At 47.6% G+C, this 24,208-nt stretch overlaps 1 protein-coding gene across 3 annotated transcripts in view; it reads right to left on the minus strand.

Annotated features, from left to right (window-relative positions):
* AUTS2 (activator of transcription and developmental regulator AUTS2) overlaps nucleotides 1-24,208 on the minus strand; it is a 1,065,184-nt gene that overhangs the window by 17,152 nt on the left and 1,023,824 nt on the right. For 2 of the 3 annotated variants that reach the window (XM_040972778.1, XM_040972775.1), the window contains exons 7-11: nucleotides 9,063-9,537; nucleotides 7,638-7,891; nucleotides 6,666-6,886; nucleotides 4,734-4,778; nucleotides 1,616-1,711 (exon numbers count right to left, since the gene is read on the minus strand). In XM_040972778.1, the coding sequence (XP_040828712.1) occupies nucleotides 1,616-1,711; nucleotides 4,734-4,778; nucleotides 6,666-6,886; nucleotides 7,638-7,891; nucleotides 9,063-9,537 (1,091 nt within the window). The remainder of the gene's footprint in view (nucleotides 1-1,615; nucleotides 1,712-4,733; nucleotides 4,779-6,665; nucleotides 6,887-7,637; nucleotides 7,892-9,062; nucleotides 9,538-24,208) is intronic. The other variant, XM_040972777.1, reaches the window with a different exon arrangement.

A 24,208-nucleotide genomic window follows, 5' to 3' on the forward strand; every position in this document is an offset into this window, starting at 1 on the left:
TCCCTCCACATCAGCAAGTGAACTCATCTGGAAAAAGAGCTCAAGTTTCAGCAGAAGCCTTGCCTACGAGGCGAAAGGGGTGGGGTGGGGTGGGAAGGGGGAGAGAATGAAAGAAAGAAAAGCAATCAGCTGCAGTACAACTAACAATTAGGCTGGAGTTGTTAACAGCCTGATTTGCATACATATGAAGAACTCTGTTAATGAGCTGCATTCTACATATTCAATCAGTAAGATGGCCTGGAAAGGCCCATTTCAACACCAGCAGAGACAATTTCTTGCCCAGATGTAGTTTTCTGTGTGATTGGATAATTGTGAGTGAGGGAAATGGCCTAATTTATTAAATGACCCACCAGCCTGTTTGGGGATCCATCAGAGGCCAATGGCAACCAAAGGGGACAGACCACAGCCTTGGGGGAGCTCTGAAGATCAAATGGGGGGAAGGGAGGAGGGGGAAAAGTTGTTGAAAAGTCACCATGCTTTTATCTCAAGATAGGAGGGATTTTAGCAGGGTCATCACAAAGCCTGCTTGCCTACCCGACACAGCTCTAGGGAGGTGAACATGCCTGGCAGGAGTGGCCTTCCAGGCCTTTCCTGGTTGCCCCCTAATTTCTCTCCTTGTTTCTACTTTTAAGGTAACGTGGCTTTTGGAAAAGTAGTACGTGTTCATCCTGGGAAAGTCTGGTCCTACACTGCATGAGATGAGGGAGAGAAAAGAAGCCAAACCAAGCGGAAATCAAACACAGCAAAGTATCTTACGCTACACCCTGAGAATGGTTACCAGTGGAGGAATTTCGCCTGTGGTTTTGTGTGGAAGTCAAATGGGTGGGGGGCTGTGTCCAGATTTCAAAAGGTGAAGTACTCTGCACAATTACTCTTCAATATTGATCTGTGGCCCAACTTGAACTGCACTGACCTTGGCTACGTAGAAACTTCAATATATTGCAAACAGCAATAGGTCCATTTCCCGCTAGGATGTTAGTAACTGAGAATGCCTTGACCGAGGCAAGTGGGGTGGGAAGACAGAGTTCAGAGGGAGGGGAAACACACACCTGCAGGGTTGACAGGGCTCTGGAGGGAAATGAGGGCACAGTGGGAAGATGACTCCCTGGACACCAAGAACAGGCTACAATGTTAGCGGGCTAAAGCCTCATCCCCCAGCCTCTTCTGCTACAATCAATAGGCAGCTTTGCATCTGTTAAAATCCTAGCCTTTGAGGACAACTTGGTGCACATGTGTCTGACATTTCACAGAGTTCCTGACCAGTGAACCTTAAGGCCTACAGTTTTGGTAGGAAATATATACATACATACATATAAATATATGTATATATACACACGCATATATAAATTCCGCACATTTTAAAGTGCACAGGAAATCTTAGCTCAACTGAGATTACATGGGTATTGCTGATTGAAAATTGAGGGGTTTTTTGTTTTTCCTTGCTGAGGTTGAAAACAATCGTCTCACTCTGATGCCCAGGGTCACTTTGGATCTGACAAATTCAGTCGCGTTGCAGGCAGCGGGAGGGGGAGGGTTGCAGAATCCACCTGCACGCCTGGCCTGGGGCTGCACTCAGAAACATGCCTGTGTGTGCTTTCGCTGTAAGGCTTCTTACCTTAGGCTGAAATGCTCCTTGGAGTGAACCAAAAGGGCCAGTGGGTGGGATCATAGGGGGTATGCCCGATACTGCAGGAGGATAGGAATGGAAGAGCTGTGGCCAGAGATGGAGAGGGAAAAACACGATTTTAGTAGGAGGCAAGTGATATATTCAAATTCCCTCCCCATAGAAAGACATCACATTAGCAAGCCAAGTAATCTCAGTTCGCTGCTATTAGTCAAGAAGCCATGATGAAATGATCACACAGATGTGCCACGGATGTTTCACTGCGAAAGTTAAAAGTAGTTCAGAATCAATCAGCCAACAAATGATGTCCCAGATGAGGACATCATTAGGAAGGGAGTTTTTCTAATTATTAATGGGTAAATTGAATAGAAGTCCTAAATGGTTGGAGATTTTAATGCATATCGAAAACAGGAGGGATGCTAAGCTAGATAAGATGCCCAGAAAATTACAAGTTAATTAGAAAAAAAGAAAAAGAAAAAAAGAGGGGGTGGGGAAGGAAGAAAAAAAAAAGTAAGTCTTCATGAGTGCTAGAATGTGATGCCATTAAAACTCAATTAGTACTTTTAGAGTTTGATAGTTTGAGGAAATGACAGCATATTCACAATCCTTGCTCCATTAGGTTGTTCTAGAAGTGGCAATTTCGGAGGACAATTTAATTTTCTCATCTAAGATGATGACAAATATTGGCGGAAGGGTAAAACTAAAGACTCAGCCTATACGTTCAACAGAGCTGCCATTTTTTTTCCCCGACAGATTCTGAGAGCACAGAAACCACCCGGCTCTACTTGCCAGTGGCGGACTTACAGGCGCTCAAAGCGCGTCTGTAGTAAGCACACGAAGGTCTCTCACTTACAGCCAGTTCTAAACCATAGCTAAAAGGCCAAGGGCAAGCGGGCTGGGGGCTGCTGAGGCCAGTTCCTGCATGTGTGGGTCTGACCACTTCATGAAGGGAGAAGAAAGATTGTGAAGGAAGGACAGGAGTTTTCTGGAATCACAAACTTAGGTGCAGTGGAGGGACGCATAGACAGCAGATACTGAAGACAACACACACAGCTTCCTCTTTCGGTAACATTTTTAACATTTCTCAGACTCTGCTGCTCTGGGTCCATGCACAATGGTTACACCCCCACGCCTACAGCTGTGTGGTATAGCCAACTCAAAGCCATAACGGAAGCCTTTCCTAACGTTAGCTATTAGTGGTAATGACAGAAATTCACATTGCAGCAATGTTATCTGTTTGCTAGGCACATACACATATTTTTTTTTCCTATTGGTCTTTATTTCATCTTGCTCCCTTCAACGATGCAGCAAAGGTTTTCAGACTAATTGATATTGAACTAAATCCACTTAAACAGTGATTGCAAGCCAAGTGCCCTCATTTAAAACTACTTTTAAGTCTAAAATTGTGTTTTAGATACTTGAGAGCATTGCATCTTAATTCCCCTTATAACATCCTAATCCCCAAAGCAGGGGAGAGACACCAAGTACTTCATGTATTATCCGCTATGACTAATAACATGAAGGAACTCTCCCACAGCACGCTTAGAAAGCCGAGTAATTAAAGACATGCCACAATAAAACACACTCCAATTTCTATTACTCTGCCTCCAGGTGGGCATTTCTCCTTTAATGTTTACAATTAAAAAAAAAAAAGAGAGAGACAGAAAGAAAAGAAAATCTGGAATGTTCTTCCCATGTTCCTTAAGCCCCTGACCTCTTTTGAATAGAAACAGAGCTCTTTATTCCCTTTTGGACTAAAAACCGGAAGCAAGTAAGTCAAAACAAAAACTTTCCAAAACTTGAGGGCTCCAGGCTCATTCTCCATCTTACACTCTGCGAGCTGTGCAGACAGAAAGGCACTCATTGTCTATGGCCTTAAGAAGGAAATGCGAGCCACCTGTTGAGCCCACTCAACTTTCTAGAAGAACTGTTTTTGTTAGCTGGCCTTCCATTTAAGTTGTAAAGTACAGATGAAGGGCAGAAAACCACCATTCAGGGGACAGACCCAAAGAAGGAACCCACAGACAATTCAGACTTTGCACGGCATTTTTGTATCACACTATTGGGCAGAACAAAGCCAACTACCAAGTCCTAATTCCTTTGGGAAGAGCACTCTCCCACATTCTTTCTAAAATAGCAGATAAGTCATTCTTGATTTTCGTATCTTCTCGTTTTTGCTCTTCAGCTTAAATACAGTCCTATCCGATTCAGAGTGCGAAGGAAGAGTTTTTGCTAAGTCTTACTTCCACTCAAATGATAATACTATCAAAAAAATCAAAGCAAGAATAATTGGGTATGGTCAATCAACGTGGCTATGAGTTATTAACCTTCCTTTGGGGGGGTTCATTAAGAATTATAAATAAACCACTGAGCAAAGAAACTTGCAAATTTTCAGATAAAAGCGATGCAGTATTCATCTCATAATCAAAATATCATGGTAAAATGTTCAAGAAATTTGTATCAAAACCAGCCCTTGTGTTACAGCTACTAAACATATGAACGAGTGAGTGGACTGGTACCAATTTAAACTCTCCAAGGTATTCTCCAAACTGCATAAAACAGCAATCTTTGAAAAAAAAAGTATGAGCTTAAAAGAATGAGCTGTTTTGTTTTGTTTTGATTCTCCCCCAGGGGAAACCAATTCTTGTCTCAAAGTGAAGTCTTTCAATTGGACATTTTTATTTTCACTCTGAGTAAAATCAGGAGCACAGCACCTGTCACAGCGAGGACAGTTGTTACAGCGAGCCTCCAGCCAACGCAAACCCGCTTTTTTGGAAAAGTCAAAAAAAGATAAGGGACTTTCTAGTTGGAGGAAAACAATTGAGTTGAGTCGCAGGAATTCTGTGCGTTTCCGCTCAGATTGCAGGCTCTCCTAAGAACTCTGCTTTCAAGGATTTTGGAAAGCTTATGATTTTTTGATTCAGAGGATGATACTGCATCTTTACCCAAAGCGAAATGCCACAAAAGCAAGCATCCAGAGTGACAAGGAGCAGGGGGAACTCTTGCAAGGATGATTAGGGAAGCTGCTGGTCACTTACTGATCTGTAGCAAGAGCACAAAAATGGAAAAGCGGTTACATTCAATGGGTAGCGTGGGAACAAGGACTCACACTGTGCCGGTAGAATGGGTCAACTTTTGTAGGGTATTTGTCAAACTGCAAAAGGGATCAAAGCAAAAGCTAGTTACTTCATCTGCATTTCTGTTCACTGCCCTGGAGGTAAGCCCTACAGCAAGCCTCTTATCTGAAACCACTGGAGGGGGTGGGCTCTTGAGTCTCTAACAGGGAACTCCTCTGCAAGAGAAGGAAAGTGAAAATCCCGCAGGGTACTAGGTGTGGTCCTGGATACCCTAACCAGACTGTCCCTATACTCCACGAGTGAGAGCCTGGGGCCAAGCTAACACCTCCTCTGGAGAAGATGGAGAGAAGTGAGCTTTCCGTTGCTAGAGCCTCCCCTCCACTTTGTCCTCAATTTGGCTGGAATGTGTTGTTCCCCAGGACACTGCGGCTTAACTACCTGTATTTCAATCGCATTTACCTGCGAAGCAGCTTCTAAGGGCCAGAAAAAAAAAAAAAAAACTTGTTCAAACTATCACACCCTCTTACACGTAACTGAGAAGTTCCGCTGGTCAAAATCTGTCATACCATTGTTTTGCTTTCAGGAGATTTGTCTCTGATATTTCCTAAATTAAAATCTAGAAAACGAATTAACAACCCATGGTGCTGTGGAACAGTCGGTTAAGCTGTGCCTGTGACTCTGGCTGCTCCTAGTGGAATGTGGGTTCAAGTTCCAGGTATGCCGGCTTCGACTCAGCAACCTGCCAAGTGCAATGGAAGATGCTCATGTGCTTGAGTCCCTGTCCCCATGGAGGTGGGGCGGGGACCAGAATGGAGCTCCCGACTCCTGTCTTGTGTCTAACCTAACCCTGGCTGTTGGGGCCACCTGGGGCATGGGACCAGGGTATGAAACAGTTCTCTGTGTGCCACTCTGCCTTTGAAACATACATGTATACATAAAAACTCAAGTGAAGGAACAGAAGAGGAAGAAACAAAAAGCAGAGCAAGGTGAAGGGTTTCCTTTAAAAAAAAAACAACAAATTTAATTCTATTTCCATAGCGTCTACATTATTTGCTTTAAAATTGGGTTTTGGGGTCAATGTTGTGGCAGAGCGTGTGAATCTGCCACTTGGACACCGACATCCCATATGGGTGACGGTTTGTGTCCTGGCTGTTCCACTTCCGATCCACCTCCCTGCTAATGTGCCTGGGAAGGCAGTGGAAGATGGCCCAAGTCCTCAGGTTCCTGCCATGCACAGAGGAGACCAGATGACACACCTGGCTCCTGGTTTTGGCATGGCCCAGTGTCAGCTATTGTAGCCATCTGGGGAGTGAATCAGCAGATGGAAGATCTCTCTGTCTCTTTCTGTCTCACACCACCGACTTTCAAATTTAATAAATTAATCTTCTTTTAAAAGGTCAAATTCAAATATTACATAGAAAAAAAAACCAAGCAAATTCAGCACTCTAATGCCCACTGTTAAGAGACCAGACTGTTACTTGGGATGCTGGGACCCAGCAGTCTAATCTGGTGCTAGGAGTTATAATTCTGACTTAACTGAACAAAGCAGGTGGCCCCCAAAGCAGCTTCTCCCTGCTTCTCTTCATCAACCCCCCCACTGGGACAGCCCCTGTGTTGGCACTCGGTGGCAAGGCCCTACAGGTACAGTTTTATGCATGGTGATAATACAATGTTCGAGAAAATCAAACAGCCCTTCAAGAAGTTACCTACTGATAACCAGAGGCGGACTCTCCGAGAGCATCTAGGACAAAACCCACCCTCTGTGCTGGACTCAACCATGTGGGCAAAGTTCCTATTCTGGGTCAGCTGGGCACAGATGGATAGGCCAAGGGAGCCCCCTGATGGCCAACATTCCCCATCCCATCTCCCATGGCCCCCGGCTGCCCGGCCCACCCTCCCCCTGGGCAGCATGAAGAAAAGAGTCGTGTTCTACTTATCCTCACATTTCTGCCTGGGGTACGCACCATGGGAGGTGCTGGCGTCGGCATGATGGCGGTGGGCGGGATGGCGTGGGGGAAGGGCGTGAAGGTGTGCTGGTGCGTGTGCTGGTGCGTGTGTTGGTGTTGGTGCTGGTGCTGGTGGAACTCGGTGCGCAGGTATGGCGGGGGGCCCAGGGAAGCCCCGCGGTCAGCACTCTGAGAGGCCAAAAAACGCGTGTTCAGTTCCTGTCGTAAGATGTCTTGCTCTGGAAAAGAAGAAAAAAAAAAAGCGGGGGAGTGATCATGACACCGTGTCCTGCAGTGGTCAATTCCTCGGGGACAGTACAATAGCTGGGGACCTCTGGGGGCTGCAGGATCTTGAGATATATAAGGGGACAGCCTGTGACACAGAGGACACCGAGGTCCAGTCATCCCCAACCCCCCCGTCCCATGTCCCTGTTTTCTTTCTGGCTTTGGCAACCAGGGACAGGCAGCTGATGGAGTGTACAGTCACGTGGGTGGAGCTGGAGTCCCAGCTTGGCCACTCCTGCTGAGCGAACAAAAGTATGACAAACGATCCGGCGTCCCAGGTATTTTTCTCCTCCGAGAGGTAAGGACAATGACACTGCCTCGTGTCAAATGGAGAGGGCACATGCTAAATGCCAGCTGTTCAGAGATCATGGCTCTCTCCAAGGCCCTTGGCCAGGGTCAATGGCTGCAGTGTAGCTCTCTGTATTTAGTAACCAAACACAGGGCAACAGCTGGGCCATGGGCTTGGCCCATCAGGGAGGACCTGAGCTTGCCCTCAAGGACCTGGGACCTCTCCTACTGCCAAATCCACCACTCGACTCAAACCTGGCCTTAACCTGCCTCGCCAGAGTGGCGCTGGATGAGTACGTGTGTCGGTATCTCCGGGTGCTGGATCTGGGCCTGCGTTGGAGCCGAGAAGGAGGTTCCAGTATATGAGCATGGGCCAACTCGGCCCAGGAAGAGGGCCGGCGTGTGAGGGGAGCATACCTGAGTAAGTACTGCCGGCCGGGTGTCCGGGGACCTGCAGACTCCCTGAAGTCAGTGGTGGCGGAGGAGGCAGAGCAGTGGGAGGGGCAAACATATTGGGGTGATGTGAGTGTGCGGGGGGCTGGAGGGTGGGAGTGAAGCTGTGCAGGGGGCTGTGGTTGGGCAGGGAGAGGGGAAAGGGGGAAGCGGAGGGATGATGGGAGATGTGTGGAGGGGCGGTTTGTGTCTTTGCTGGGGTGCTGCTTCTGCTGCTGCTGTGTGGTGGGTAGAAGGGAAAAAGAAGAGGAAACACAAAAAAGACGTGAGCCATTTCTTAACTTTAGATGGGACTAAAAAAAGCCCCCCTCTGTTTTCTGTGCAAAGCCACCCCACACGATCTGTCCTACCCCCTTCCCATTTAGACACCTCCCTACAGTCATACACAGGCTATGAGACACAGCCCAGAGCCAGCCAGGCTCCCCTGCCAGTGCGAGCCCCTTGCTGTTGCTGCCCGAGGCTACCCATTCATCTCTGCCTTGCCACCTTGGCCCAGTCCTGAATATCATGGGGGCAGCTGAATAGACACAGCAATCATCACGCTGCCTATGCTCTATTACAGGAGCTGAACACAGGTCCTGAATTCTCCCATCATGCTTATGGTCTGGACATCAGCAAGGGGGAATAGGAGGGTTGGAAGAGGGCCTGGCCCCCTTAGGGGCAGAATCTGCACCCCCACCCAGTCCGTCTGTAACTGTGCTACACAAGATAGAGCTAGAGTCGGGCCATGAACCACTGATGTCACCAGGCTCCCCAAGAGCAAGGTAGCTGAGGTGCAAAAGCTCAGGAGGGGTGTAGGGCTGTAGCCTCCGCGGCGAGACCACCAACGGGTGGTCCCACCTGGCCTTGCACATGTGTAGGGTTGTCCCTGTTCTGTTGGCCATTCTTCTCCAAGCTGCTGTTCAGATGCTGCTGCTGCATGGCTTGGCGGTGACGGGGGAGGGCACAGGGGCTGGCCCTCCATGGTCAATGGCAGCCTGTCTCTTCCCTGCCTCTCTGACCCAGGCTGAAGGCAAAGCACAGCACTCCCCAGGGTTGCAGGGGACCAGCTTTCTCTAACACTTCCTCCCCTGTCTTTTTTTACTTTCTGGCCACCTTGAGTCCCATGGGGCACCCAGCCTTTGCCTCCTTGCTGGCATTAGCGCTCGCTAGCATCCGCCTCCATTTCTTAAGCATTCTTTTCCCTGCAGAGCTGTTAAATTCTTTGTTCGTGCCCAGCACCCAACCCAACCTGTCCTTTCCCAAGAGACCTCAGTTAGTCCCCAGGGCAAACCACGAGGGTTTTGTGTGTGTGTGCATCCCGCCCCTTTAGCAATCTTGCACCCATGACCCCATGCCAGTTTGGAGGATAAGGGCAAGAGGGAGTCAGAAAGAGACAGGTTGGCTCACCTTAAACTGTTGAGGCTCAGGCTGCTGCTGTTGTAGGCTGACAGTGGCTGGGGAAGGCTCTGGGATGAAGGGTGGGCCTGCACAGGCGGGAGGTTCTGGTGGAGCAGCTGGGCCGGGGATTGGGGCCTGGGCGGCCTTTGCACCTGAGGCTGTGGGGCAGGCTGCAGCTGGGCCTCTGGGGGGCCTGGTGGTGGCTGTGTGCTTGGAGGCGGGGGTTGGGGAGGAGCCTCGGGACGCTGCACCACGCTGGAGTCTGGAGAAGGAGCTGGGCGTTGAGGCTCGGCCTGGGGCTGGGGTAGCGGTGGCTGTGGGCCCTGAGCACAGGGGTCTTTAAGCACCACGGGCTCAAAGATAGGCTCTTTGCAGCAGTCCTGGCTCTTCTCCTGGCTTCTCTCTAGACCCGATATCTTGGGGACAATGGGCCCGGCATCCTGGCTGTCATGGTCAGGGAGGGGGCCGATGCCCAGGTCCGGATCTGCATGGGGGCAAAGACAAAACCACGCAATGTATGAGTCTCCACAAGGTTGGGAAGCAAATCCTGGGACTGGGGGACGGCTGCATTTCAGGGGGCTAGCCAGGCCACCAGGCCCGAATGGAAAACCGGATATTCTTCTTAAGAGCCAGTCTTGCAGGAAGCTAAGCAGCAATAGCCAACAAGTTGATTTTCTTTCCTCCCTTCTTTCAAAACAAATACAGTTCTTGCATATACAAAAGCAAAGTGTTTCCAATATAGCAAATGAAGCAAATGTTATTTAACAACACACAGATGGTTTTTCTTGGCTTTCTCTTTTCTTCTCTATTTTCACTGAAGAGACACACTTGACATTTAGGTGTGTGTGTTTTTTTTTTTTCCCCAGTCTAGCAAGTGCTAAACTTATAGTCAAAAGTCAGGCCCCCTAACACTCGCCACCCATCTCAGATCAAAGGCACACGGCATGCACTTCTATCAAGTTCAATGTCCAGCACACTTGTAGGGCTTTTAAGGAATCCCCCCCCCACCCCACTCACACACACAACCCTGCCCCGGGATCACAGTCAGGGTCTCCACCGAAGCCATGGCCAAGCGGCACAAATGTCACACATTAGGTCAATATCTGTCATAAAGACTAAGCAAAAGTCTATAATGACTGGGAAAAACAAACAAACAAACAGAAAACAGACACTCCTGTGTGAGAAGCCACAAGGCATGCACTGTTTCAAAGGTCCTGAGATCTCAGTGCTATATCTATTACAATGGCTTGTTTGATGACCGCACAAGCCAAATTCCATAAAACTCACCACCGGAATACATGAAGGGCCATTATGGCATCCAATATAAAGGAATGGCCCCATTAAGGAGTAAGAATTTTTGTACACATCTGCGGGGAAATTACCTTTCCCACATTTGTGTGCCAAAAAGGCAGCACCCCTCTCTTTTATTACCATCCAGCTCAGAAACAGGCAAGAGAACAGGCTGTTCTTGGCAATGAAGGTGTCTTCTGAGTCTTCCAGAACGAACTATTCTGGGCAAGGACTTTCTCTTCCTATTTCCCCTTGTAGGCAAGTGTGAAGGAAAAAAAAAAAAAAAACCCATGAGGTTCTCCCTGGCTGTATTTATTTCTGTGGATGTACTCTTATATCTATGCACTTGTTGTCATTTTTCGTCCTTGGAATCTGTGTTGAAGTAATCCATTATTTTCAATGTTCTCTTGGTACAACACATCAAGCCATAAGACACATGTGCGCAGAAATAAAAGCTGGGTTCATAAACAAAGCACATTTTTTGGCGGTCAGGGACTTGGCTGCCTTCAAGTGTCACAGAGCAGCGTGGATAGACACAAACCTGCCTCCCGCACACGATTCAAGTTTGAGAGAATACAGCATCTCAAGGTAGCCCTGATGACAAGTGACGGTAGATGGTGCACGTTCCAACTCACACTCTAGCAGTGCTGTCTTAAGCATCTTCAGGTGAGGCCAGGTGGGTACTTGCAGTACCCAAATCCCACACAGGCACCTGTTGAGGTTCTGGCTGCTCCATTTCCCTTCCAGCTCCCAGCTTACATGCACTGGAAAAGCAGTGGAGGATGAGCCAAGCCCTTGGGATCCCGAACTCACATGGGAGACCCAGGAAGCAGCTCTTGGCTTTGGACATGCCCAGCTCCAGCTATTGTGACCATCTGAGGAATGAACCAGTGGATGAAGATCTCTCTGTAACACTGTCTTTCAAATAAATAAGCACATATTTTTTTTTAAAAAAAATTTATATTAAGTTATTGGAAAGGCAGATTTACAGAGAGAAGCAGAGACAGAACGAAAATATTCCATCTGCTGGGTGACTCCCCCAGGTGGCTGCAATGGCCAGAGATGAGCTGATCCAAAGCCAGGAGCCAGGGGCTTCTTCCATGTCTCCCATGCAGGTGGAGGATCCCAAGGCTTTGGGCCATTCTCAACTGCTCTCCCAGATCACAAGTAGGGAGCTGGAAGGAAGTGGACCAGGCAGGATAAGAACTGGTGCCCATATGTGATCCTGCTGCATGGAAGGTGAGGATTTAGCCACTAGACCATCACTCTGGGCCCAAAAAAACTTTTGCAAAGGACCTTTCTGGGAAGGTTTTTGCTTATGATAAAAGTTGAAACTGTGTGGGCTTCTAAAGTCTTAGTTTGATCTTCTGAGCTGTAGTAAGGCACCAAGCTCACTCCTTGATGTGCTCAGAGACTCTTCAGCCAGAACACTGCTGCCACCTTGGGAGGATGGCACCCGTATCTGCAGGTGTCCTGGGCAGCCCGGGCCCTGTCCATCTCTCACAGTTCTCTTTCACAACAGTCTCCATGGCAAGTCATTATATGACAACTGACAGAAAATGAACAGGCTTCATACAATGCAGGCTCATTTGTTGATCAGCTCTGTTACAAAAAGTACCAAAGGCACAGAAACTCCAATAACACAAATTAAAGAGGCATTTGACTTGTTGAGCAGCTCACGACTCCTGGACAGGGCTTTGGCACACATGGACAGCTCATTTCAACTGAATGGGTTGGACGACAATGGCAGAAATCCATTTCTCTCTTCCTGCATTGCTCTGTTCTCCCGGCACCAGGAGGGTCAAGGATTTGCCAATCAATATTTTCCATCTTTGAAAATAGTCAAATTCCTTCCAAAGATCAACATTGAAACAAAGTTTCTCCCTTAAATAAAACAACAGCCAAAACTTCTTTTTTTAAAGGATGCTGCCCAGGGCTATCACTTGCATTATCTTATGCCAATGGATGGACACACATCACACATACACGTGGAAATGCTCCACATATTTGAGCCTGACTCCATTTATCGCCTTCCTGGCTCTTAGAATCTGGACAACACTTCCAGGAGGTGTCCTGCAGGCTTGGGCTTGCTTCCCAGGGTCTGCTGTCTCAAATCCGAGCCTAGACACAACTCAGTGCAAGAGTGGTGCCAAGCCTGTGCCAACAAGGGACCCGGGGAAGGCCCAAACTTCCCAGTGACTCCTGCTAATCCTTGCAGGTACCACCTGTGCTGAGGCCTGAAGGAGCCCAGCTGCACAGAATTATGACACAAGCACAGAAACTCAGAAGCCACTTCGACACATTCTCCCACTTTTGTGCGCGTGCCAGACTCCTCAAGATCTTACTACAATAAGGATCTGGACTCGATGGCTGTGGGATGAGGCTCTTGACTGGCCTGACTTCAAAGGCTCTCCTGGGGATGCTGATGGTCTGAGGCCGTATGTAGGCACTACCTTTAAAAAGACTGTGGAAAATGCAATGAAACATTTATTTTGGGGGGAGGGGGGCCTATGCTGCGGTGCAGCAGATTAAGTAATGCTGGCACCCTATATGATCCAGGTTCAAGTTTTACTTCCATCCTCCTGCTGGTGTGCCTTGGAAAGCAGCAGGAAACGGCCCATGTGGAAGACCAAGATGGAGTTCCAGGCTCCTGCTTTGGACTGGTCCAGTGTAGCTGTTGTGCCCATTTGGGGAGTGTAAGAGTGGACAGAAGTGGGCTGGCTCTCCTCTTTTTCTCTGACACTACCTTTATAATAAATAATAAAAACTAAATCTTTTTTTTTTTAGGTTTGTTCTAAAAATGGTTTGTGTGCTAAAACCTTTTATTATTATTATTATTATTTTTATTGGAAAGTCAGATATACAGAAAGGAGGAGAGACAGAGAGAAAGATCTTCTGTCCAATGATTCATTCCCCAAGTGACTGCAACGACTGGTGCTGTGCCAATCCGAAGCCTAATGCCAGGAACTTCCTCCAGGTCTCCCACACGGGTACAGGGTCCCAAGGCTTTGGGCCATCCTCAACTGCTTTCCCAGGCCACAAGCAGGGAGCTAGATGGGAAGTAGAGCTGCCGGGAGTAGAACCGGCACCCATATGGGATCCCAGCATGTTCAAGGTGAGGACTTTGGCCACTAGGCCACTGCACTATAAAACCTTTATTTTAAAAAAAAAATGCGTTCTTATCACAAATTTTTGAAGATCTCCCACATGTATTATCTCAAAAACAATTTTTTTTTGTATCAAAATTAACCCAACCTCCAATTTTATTTTTCCATGAAGTTTTTAAAGTGCCGTGGTACTCTGGTCAGTGGGCAGTACTGTGATCAGATGGGATTGAAGGAGGTCACTGCTTTAGTGATTAAAACAGAAGACCTGAGTTCCAGTCCCAGCTGTGTCTGGTCTACACAGAAGCAAAATCTTTAGTTCCGACAACAAAGCGAGGAATGGTGACCCCAGCAGCCAGTGAGAATGTACACAGGACAGCGTCAAGGGTTAGGAGAATGGCAAGGAGTGATGCAGCTGGACAGTGGAAGCTTCTATCCATCCCAAGGCCCTGGTATAGTGACCTCCAAGCAAGGCAGGCCAGCCTTGGGGCTGAACCAGTTTGAGGGCTCCTCACTTAAAAGAGTCTCGGGGTGGGGGTGGGGGGACCTCTGATGAGGCAGCATGCGTTTTTGTGGCTTCTCTGTAATGCATTTCCTCTTCCTTTCAATTATTCAAAAACTGTATCTTCCCCAGTTAAGCTTTTCCGTCCTGACAGTCAATTTGTCTTACGGTGCTTCTCCCAAATTGGCAGGAGCACACTGTAAAAAGGCATTTGGTATTGCACAGTGTGTACTTGAATTTGCCAAAGGATGAAATGTGCTGAGGTTGAAAGCAATGCGAAAGTACACATTGACGTGTCTTACTTCAACGTATTCATTGCCGTTTTGGAGTCTTAAAAAAAAAAAAACTCTTGTGATTATAAAACAACATGTCATGCTTGTAATAACATATATGCAAATTAAAATTAGCACACATCATACAACAGAAAAGAGTAAATTGCGCGAAAATGATACTCCAAAAAGCATTAATGCTTTTTAAAAGTTTGAGAGTAGATTAAGAAAAATTTGCTAGCCTATGTGAGAAGGTTTATTGACTGAAAGGCAGAATGACAGAAAAAGGCAGAAGGAGAGAGATGCATGGATATAGATTTATCTGCTGATTTACTACCCAACTGGCCACAATACTTTATGATTGTGTATCTAGAGAAGTATATTATAACTGTGTGTTTTGTTATGGACAGTAAAAGATGTGAGCATGCCATAAAATATTTCTGTTTAGGAAGCTTCATTTTTCATCTGCTTGAAAGGCAGAACATGGGCTAGTGTGGTGTGTTAGCAAGCTAATCCTCTACTGGTAATGGTGGCATCCCAGATGGGTGCTGGTCTGAGTTCTGGCTGCCCCGCTTCCCATCCAGCTCCCTGTTTATGGCCTGGGAAAGCAATGGTGGATGGCCCAAGGGCTTGGACGCCTGCACCCCATGGGAGACCTGGATGAAGCTCCTAGCTCCCAGTTTTGGACCGACCCAGCTCTGGTGACTGTGGGCATTTGGGGAAGTGATCCAGCAAATGAAAGAGGCCTCTCCCTTTCTCTTTTAGACACTGACTTTCAGGTAAAGTAAATGAGTTTTCTCCTAGACAGGGGCAGAGGCTCAAGCACTCGAGCCATCGCTCACGGTCTTCCAGGGTACGGTAACAGGGAGCTGGATTGGAAGTGGAGAAGTGGAAGAGATGGGACTTAAATTAGCTCTCTACGTGCGATGCTGGTGAACAAAGAAGCTACACAACCTTCTGACCCACAACACCTGCCACTTGAAGATGTTTTATTTTTATTTACCTATTTTTCAAGTATTCCAAATATCTTCACTATTTTTCAAGTATTCCAGATCTCTTCCCTACAGGGAAAGACAAATATTTGCCTTTCAGAAATGAGGATAGGATTAGTTAGTACCAGTATGTTTTCTAGCCCACAGCAGGTCTAACTGGTTATAAGTGGGTAGATTTGGACAGAAAGGCAATGGAGAATTTGGATGATAAAGGAGGTGAAGGAGAGGCAAAGGCCAGAGGACACTCCTGAGATGGTGTCTGTACGTGCTTTTGATCTGTCTTCACACTTTGTTAGAAAAGTCTTCATGGGGGCCTGGTATGGTAGCTTAGTGGCCAAAGTCATCACCATACAGGCACCAGTTCATTTCCTGCCTGGTCCACTTCCCATCCAGCTCCCTGCTTGTGGCCTGGGAAAGCAGTCAAGGATAGCCCAAAGCCTTGAGACCCTGTACCTGCATGGGAGACCTAGAAGAAGCCCCTGGTTCCTGGCTTCCAATAGGCTCAGCTCTGCCTGTTGCAGCCACTTGGGGAGTCACCCAGCAGATGGAATATCTTCTGTCTCTGCTTCTCTCTGTAAATATGACTTTCCAATAAAAATAAATAAATCTTGGAAAAACAAAAAAGAAAAGAAAAAGCTTAATGGGTTTACTCACTACAAGTTTGAGTTTAGTGCAGCAAACTTGAAGAACTCATAGACATCCACAAAAGCATGTGGGGAGCCGGATACAGCGCCTACTTATCCCTCTCTATGTTTCTGATCCACATTCCTGGGAAATATGAATATCAGCGTCCCATGTTTATGTCATTTTACCTTTCAGTTACTAGCAAAGGATTAAAACATTCAACCAGAAAGCCAGAAACACACAGAAGTGTCCAACTGCTAAGAATCAACGAGTCATTATTCATACTTTTAGCAGTGTCCCTTTCTCATTTTCTTATTGATTTATTTGAATGGCAGAGTTTCACTCACACAGAGAGAAGAGCTAGACATACAGAATGAGAAAGAGAGAGACAGAGAGAAAGATCTTCCATTTGCTGGTTTGCTCCCCAAATGGCTGCAACAGTCAGAGTTGGACCTACTGGCCTAAAGCCAGAAGCCTGGAGCTTCTGCCAGGTCTCCAATGCAGGTTGTCCTCTGCCGATTTCTCAGGCACATCAGCCCAGGGAGCTGGACTGGAAGAGCAGAGCACCCAGACTAAAACTGGTGACCACATGGAATGCTGCCTCTGCAGGCTGTGGCCTTACCCACCATGCCACAGTGTAGTAGCTTTCATTCATTTACTTGAAAAGCCAGAGTGGATGACAGGGAGACAGAGAGGAAGAGAGATACCTCCCATCCAATGGTTCATTCTCTCCATCCCCCAAATGGCTGCGAAGGCAGGGATGCCCGTATTGCAGGCAGCAGCTTGAACCTGTGAGCCACAACATTATTTCAACACGTTCACTTTTCTCTTCTCTGACTTTTTAAGCAGAGGTTGCATTTTTTCTGCTCATATATATTTCCTAAAACACACGTTGAGCCACTGAATCAATCCAGGAATACATCCAGCTCCCTGAGGGGGCACATTTTCACATCTCCTGGACTCTACATTCCAGTGGTATATGCCTGCTCTAAGACACACATCCCTTTATTCCCCCCCCCCCCTCTTTTTCTTCAAATCGCTACACAGAGACCAGTTTGTTCCATTCCCAGATTCAATTACTCCAAAGAAGAGAAGGATGACATTCAGCCTTGTAGCTCTTCTTCTCGGTCACTGAAATTGTACAAATAAATTGAGGAAAACCCACTGTTTGTTCAAGGCAAATTAATTTCCAAACATTGCAAGAGTGGAAGATCAGGGGAATGATGGGTGCTTGGCAAGGCTCAAAGAGATTCCATTTTGTGCTTGTCATGTTGTGTAAACATTAATTACCATCTGGGAGGCTAGGCTCCAGGCTGAAGGCTGAATCACAAACCTCTGAGGGCCTATAGGGCTCCCGGTCCAAAGCAAAATCCTAAATACAGGGGAGGAGAAAATAGCCATTGCACCTGCCTGAACTCCAGCAGCCCACTGGGGGAAGCTGTGTGGAGCCTGGCAGGTTCCAGGCTGCTGTCATCAGAGAAGCTACTTTGGGTATCATCTGGTTTATCAGATTAACCTCTGAGCAGGGGTTAATCTGCTACGGATTAAGGAAACAGCAACACACTGCAGTTGAGTGCACTTAAACTTGTTTCAAGTTTATTCTTCCTAAGCCTCACACCAAAAAGAGCATCAATTCTGAAGTATACACCCATGTTCCTGATGACGTAAGGCCAACCATCTGGCATCAAAGGCAGCATCGACCAGGGGTGGCAAGAGACCGCCTGAATAGCTTCAGAGAAGGAACAGGCCTTAAGAAGAACTCAATTTGGGCTCACACACACTGGATTTCTTCCACGGCTCCTAAGCAAGTAAGTGGGGGGGGGGGGGGGGGAGGGGTGTGAAAGACCATGTAGGTAAAGAATAAAAATCAGCATCAGAGAAACAGGCTATATTTTAGTGGGGGGTGGAAACAGGGGCCTCAGAAAGTTTCTAAATAGTGCACAGAGCTATAGCTCAATTGGCTAATTCTCTACCTACAAGTGTTGGAAGCCCATATGGATGCTGGTTCATGTCCTGGCTGTACCACTTCCCATCCAGCTTCCTGCTTGTAGCCTGGGAAAGCAGCAGAGGATGGTGCAAAGCGTCAGGACCCTGCACCTGCGTGGGAGACCCATGATGTCTGTTAATCAACATGTTTGTCAAAATGTAGTTACACAACAAGGCATCTCACATTCTCCCACCTCTCCAAAAAAAAAAAATCAGTATGCAAATTGAGGTTGGCTAACACTTGGCTCCAGGCTAAATATGCCTTTCCACATCTTGGTTTGCCCTGAGGATGATTTTCTCAAAGGCAAAGGTAATATGACAGCAAGAACCTACTTACAAACCTGCAGTCAGGGGTGAGTGTGTGGTACTGTGCTTTAGCCGGCACATCAATAGCACCTGCTTTGAGTCTTGGCTACTCTGCTTCCGAATCAGCTTCCTACAGACACACACACCCGGGGAGGCAAATCGGGAACCTGGATTTCTGCCATCCCAGGGGAAGACCCAGATTGAGTTTCTGACGCCTGGTTTTGCCCCAACTGCTGGGGGCGGGGGTAGCTGAGGAGTGAGCCAGCAGATACGATAAAATGAAAATAAAACATTTTTAAAAACGTTTTCAGGCACCTGCCTTTCTGTTTTGACTGCTAGGCTTCTGTTCCATTGGATTCTGGCCACATGTGAATCAGCAAGTCCCATTTGGAAGAGAAGCCGGGGTGGAGGGGGGGTGATGATGGATGCTAAAAACTCCCTTCTCTGGGGTAGGCATAGCAACATAAGCCTTCATCTGCGGTGCCAGCACACCATATGGGCACTGGTTCGAGTCCTGGCTGCTCCATGTCCAATCCAGCTCCCTGCTAATGTATCTGGGAAAGCAAGAGATGATCCCTGCACCCATGTGGGAGACCCGGAAAAAACTCCAATGCTTTTGGCTTTAGCCTGGCTTGGTCAGCCCTGGTCCTGTGGCCCTCTGGCGCATAAACCAGCAGATGGAAAATGTTCTCTCTTTGTGTGTGTGTCACTGTGCCTTTCAGAAAAATAAAAATTACATCTTAACCAAAGGAAGAAAAAAAAAACACTTCGATTCTCACTCTTTCCTGAGCCCTCTGGCACTACACACTCATAGTCCCTGCTCCCAAGATGCTGCTTCACCCTCCGCCTGCAGGGTGATGCGATGCCCACTGACTGAGGGTGACACACTTCCAGTTGTCCTTGGCTCCCCCCATCACTGCTTCAGAGTCATTCTTGTACAATGCAGCTCACCAGTGTCATTGTTTCCTTCGCAGTCAGGGTGCAGGCGTCAAAGAGAAGATCCCAAGTTCCCGGGTGGTACTTGGTCACTTTGCCACTCAATGACTACAGCTTGCTCTCTGCTTTGGAGGGCAAGAGAAGCAGGGGATTGTGGTTGTGGGGTGAGGGGCAGGGAGCAGGAAGGAACCCCAGATCCCCAGACACCTGTGGCCAGCTCCTGTATGAGGTGGTGCATTCCCACAAGCAGTCTCTGACCTCTGTCAGGTTTTCCCTAAGAGCTGTCACTTGGAGGAGGAGACAGCTATTCCTTCAGAGCATCGCGATCAATACTTTCCCAATGGCACTCCTGTCTGCTGCTGGTGGCACTGTGTTGGCTCTGGCAACGTGTGCTCCATCAGCTTTCAGGCTTGCCTGTCTGTATGACTGAGGACAGATGCCAACAGCCCCTCCAAGTCTGGTCACACAAACTGCCATGGCCCATGGAACCGAGGGGCTAGCAACGCCCTACAAGTTGCCTGATCGCTTCCATGCAAGCACCACATACGCCTCTAGCATGCATCCATGCAACTCGCTTTAATGATATCACAGAGCCTTTGCTTCCATAAAGGGATAGGAGCAGGGAAAGAGGGCTGACTCATGGTTTCTTGGGGCCTCTGATGGCAAACAACACCATATCACACTGTGATTCTGACAGATCTCACAACTTCAGAATTCCAAGTGCGATCCACAGACCAGCAAGACTAGCACCATCCAGGAACCCTCTAGGAAGGGTTCCCACATTGCTCTGCAGCCCTGCCGGAACTACTCAGGGACACTGGCAAGCTCCACTGCTGAGGGTGTGATCCACAAGGCTGCCAGTCCTTCACGTCTCCACCCAGCCTTGGAAATGATTTTCTTCATTCCTTCCCAGGGAGGGTTCCTGGCAGCCTGCGCATTGTGTAGGGTGGGGCTTTGTCATTCCCTAGATCAAGGGCTGCCTGGATGTTGAATATACTCCTGAGAGCCGGCAGCAGGGAATGTCTGCTCCTCGTGCTGCTTCCCCTCTTGGCACCACGTGGCCTTCCTGCACCACTCACTGTGCAGACCAGGCTACAATGGTCTGGCCTCCAGCACAGGTATGAGCCACTTTCAAGGCCCTCAGGGTTGTCACATGGAAGACAAAGTCAATTTCTTGTGAATGGCATCATGGAGAGCAGCAGGAGTGACAGATGTGTGTTGTGACATCCACATTTTAACAGGAAATGGAGTGGGCTGCCCATATCAGGGACCCACTGCTCTTCGGTCGAATGGCCAGAAAAATGCTGAAAAGTGCCAACCGTGCAGCGGGTGGGGACTGGATGGGGAACTTCTGAGATTCCCTGGCATCCAAAAAAATGGTGGTGTCATCCATTTTGGAAGAACATCCAAATTTTCCAGAATACCATCTTCTGAAACATTGCTACACTATTGTGTTCATTTTCAGTGATTTTGATGTTATACCTTAAACAGTTACGAATTGAGAACTATCTATATACCAAGTCACAAAATATAGAATAATCTTGAAGAACAGAGGAAACAACAGTGCAAAGCTGTAAGATTTGTCAAAAGAAGGGTGATGGGGGATGCTTTGTGGGAAAGAGGCAGGTCTTCTTGTCCCTAAACTGATGCCCTACATCCTATGCATGTCCTAAATATCCGGCAGGAAGACAAAAATCTCCTGCCACCCCATCATTTCAGTATCGTCCATTTAGCAAAATAAAAAATGCTGAAATACAAATTTTGGTGTCACATGTCTAACAGGCTGAGGAGGCAAGGAACATCCTGATGGTGTCGGCCTGTTAGTAACTACACATTGAATACTGCCAATTGCCCTCCAGAAAGTAGACAACAGGAAAGTTCCAGAAAGTAGACAACAGGAAAGTTCCAGAAAGTAGACAACAGGAAAGTTCTTTTCTTAAGAATTAAAGTATCTTAGGGTCTTTGCTGGGAAAAGGGGAGAAAGGGTGAGAAAAAGCTCCCATTAGCTGGTTCATTGTCTAGATGCTGCAATGGCCAGAGCGGCTGAAACCAGGAGCTGGGAGTTCCATTCAGGCCCATGTGGGTAGCAGGAAACAGGATTCAAGTCCATGTCCTCCAATGGCATTTAAGCATCTTAACCATGACGTCAAACACCTGTCCAACAGCGGCAGAGTTTACCATTCCTCATAAGTCAACAAGACAGCAGTACTGCCTCCTGCTTACAGTTCAACTTCTGGAAAGAAAATGCTCTCAGACAAGCAGCTGAGCCTTGGATCATGTTCTGTCGGCTTGACCTAAACTTTATCTTCAGGCATGAGTTCCAAAACAACAACAACAACAACAAACAAATATGGTAGATGGGACCACGGTGTTCACTGGTTTCTTCCAACTGAGGATTGTATCCACCTGGCTATCCTTCCAGTCTTCCAGCTCAACATAACGAAAACCAGTCCCATCCTTTCCCATCCCATTCTGTTTGGCCTGGCCCCATCACGGTCAGAGACCCAGTACAGACTATGTCTCCTTCACCTCAACCATTGGTCTGGGCACTCATAAGCCCAGCTACTGATAAACAACTGTAGTTTCAGAACCTGCAGTCCTGCTGGCAGCCCAGGCAAGCTTTTTACATCCATTAGACCATGCTGTCATCTCCAGTGTGGAAGTGTCCAGGGGTTTCCTATCACACAGCTCCTCACCAGGGCTCTGCTGGACTCTCACTGTCCCCCTACCTTCTGAAAACTCCACGCTCTGCACCCGGGGGCACCCCCTGCTGATTCCTAACTTCACAAGCCCCACAGCCATCCAGGCTCAGTGCTAATGTTCCTCCAGTTCCCACAGGCCCTGCTTGCCAACACCTTGGAGGAGTGACTCTTCTCTACTTAATGTTCTTGGGACTAGCACTCTGGACGCTTACATGAACACATCACCTACTCTCATTACATGACAAACAGTAAATTATACTTTATTATAAAAAGGTTAAACAGGGCCCGGCGGCATGGCCTAGCGGCTAAAGTCCTCACCCTGAACGCACCCCCGGGATCCCATACAGGCGCCGGTTCTGATTCCGGCAGCTCCACTTCCCATCCAGCTCCCTGCTTGTGGCCTGGGAAAGCAGTCAAGGATGGCCCAAAGCTTTGGGACCCTGCACCCATGTGGAAGACCCGGAAGAAGTTCCTGGATCCTGGCTTCAGATTGGCATAGCATCGGCTGTTGCGCTCACTTGGGGAGTGAATCACAGATGGAAGATCTTCCTCTCTGTCTCTCCTCTCTGTATATCTGACTTTCCAATAAATAAATAAATCTTTAATAAAAAAAAAGGTTAAACAAATACTTTTGTACTTGAATAAGCAAGCTTGATGGTTATCTGTCCCTTAATACACAAAACCACTTTACTGAGGGGGAAAACAACTGTTTTAAACCTCTGCATTTAGTTCACTTCTGAAACACAGGGCCTTCCTGAGTGAGCACTTGAGAAACAGTCGATTACTTTAACTACATAATAATCAATTCGCAGCATCTAGGCAAGTTTATTTAGAACTGCAATTCAAAAGGAAAAAAAAAATCAACATAATGAGAACAACGCTCAATAAACAATTACACATTCAGCCAGAGAAATCATGTCTCTTTGGAGTCATTTCCATAATTGGACATTATACTGTAATAAAATAATAGTATATGTAGCACAAGCAAATGTAAAATAATTGGAAGCCATTATGAAGTTTAAGGATCCATTTTCAATATATAATACAACTAATGTTGTCTTTTGAATCATGAGGATCCTAATAGTCGGGTTATTTTTTTGTGTGTAACAAGAGTAGCAGAGCAAGCAATGCACAGCTTGGTGCAGGAGGGCGAATGAACCATCTCCTGCAGGCACAGCCTCTTCAGGTCTGTGGGCTGCACCTGCAGTGCTCGGCAGGCTCGGGGGTCCAGAGACCTCCGTGAGCGTGCAGAGAAAGAGACAGGAAAATGCCAACTGCTGTCAAACTGGGGCACAGCTACAGAGAGAGGCGCTGCGATGCTTACCAACCTTCCGTGGTAGTTACATTTTTTTTTTTTTAAACAGAATGTAGGTCTTAAACCCAGCAACACGATTCAAAGTCTGAAAATTTCTTGCAATCAGCAGAGGACAGAATGCACTTAACTACGAACCAAACCAAAGGAAGATTCTTCTTTAAATTAGCCAAAGAGAATAGCTGAAAATCAAACAGGAAGATTTCACGGCACTGAGCAACTAGGAGCCAGGGGTGCAAGTGGGGATGGCCCCCGAACAAGAACAGAATCCAACAAACATGAGGGTGGAAGGGCTAGCTAGTCTTGTACTTGACGAGAACCTCTACAGTGGCCAAGCACAACAGGGCCAACAACACCCACCACTATACATCAAACTGGGACAGTACAAAAGAAAATCAAGATCTGTGCAACAGCCACTTCTTGCAAAACACAAGGGGCCATTAACAGCCAGTGTTTGAAAGCTGCCAACAAACGACTGATGGTACATTTTGTAAGTCATGGTCCTGTCCTGAACCCAAAACACATCACTGCAACTCAATGAGGACTGAGGGTTGAGGTTGAGGCAGTGAGATAGGATGTGCCACATGCACTCAGGAAACTCGCAAGGGGTGATCCACACTCTTGCTCTCAGCCCTCCCACTGGACCGGAAGCCCCGATCACACGTGGCACCTGCAGCCTATATGCTCCTCTCACAGGAGTCCGGGCACTGTGACTACATTGAGTGACAGGTCACACCTGCCACCTACCACATGCCATTGCCACCTCCACCAAGAAACTGTCCCAGGCAACATGAGTTCTTGCTGCTGTTTTAACCGTCATCCTTCAACTCAAACGGAACCTTTCTCCCTGGCTCCTAACATGGCCTTGTGGAATTGAACTTGCATGTGCCTGGTCCTCAACTCTCACATCATGGCCCGAGGAAGGCTGTGAATGCCCAAGGAGAACTGAGGGGCCTCCTGAAGTCCTCCCCCCCTCCCAGTTAGGAGGGGGCAGCCCAGAAAAGGGAAGGAACAACAAACAACGGACGCTTATATCTCCCAAATGGGGTTGTGGTGGCCCCAGTGAGCCCCTGGGAAGTCTGGGGATCTTAGCACAGACACTCGGCCTGCAATCATGCACCCTTATGAGATC

The sequence above is a fragment of the Ochotona curzoniae genome, unplaced genomic scaffold (genome assembly GCF_017591425.1).
Source record: "Ochotona curzoniae isolate NIBS_2020 unplaced genomic scaffold, NIBS_Ocur_1.0 contig_2321, whole genome shotgun sequence".
In the NCBI taxonomy this organism is placed as follows: domain Eukaryota; kingdom Metazoa; phylum Chordata; class Mammalia; order Lagomorpha; family Ochotonidae; genus Ochotona; species Ochotona curzoniae.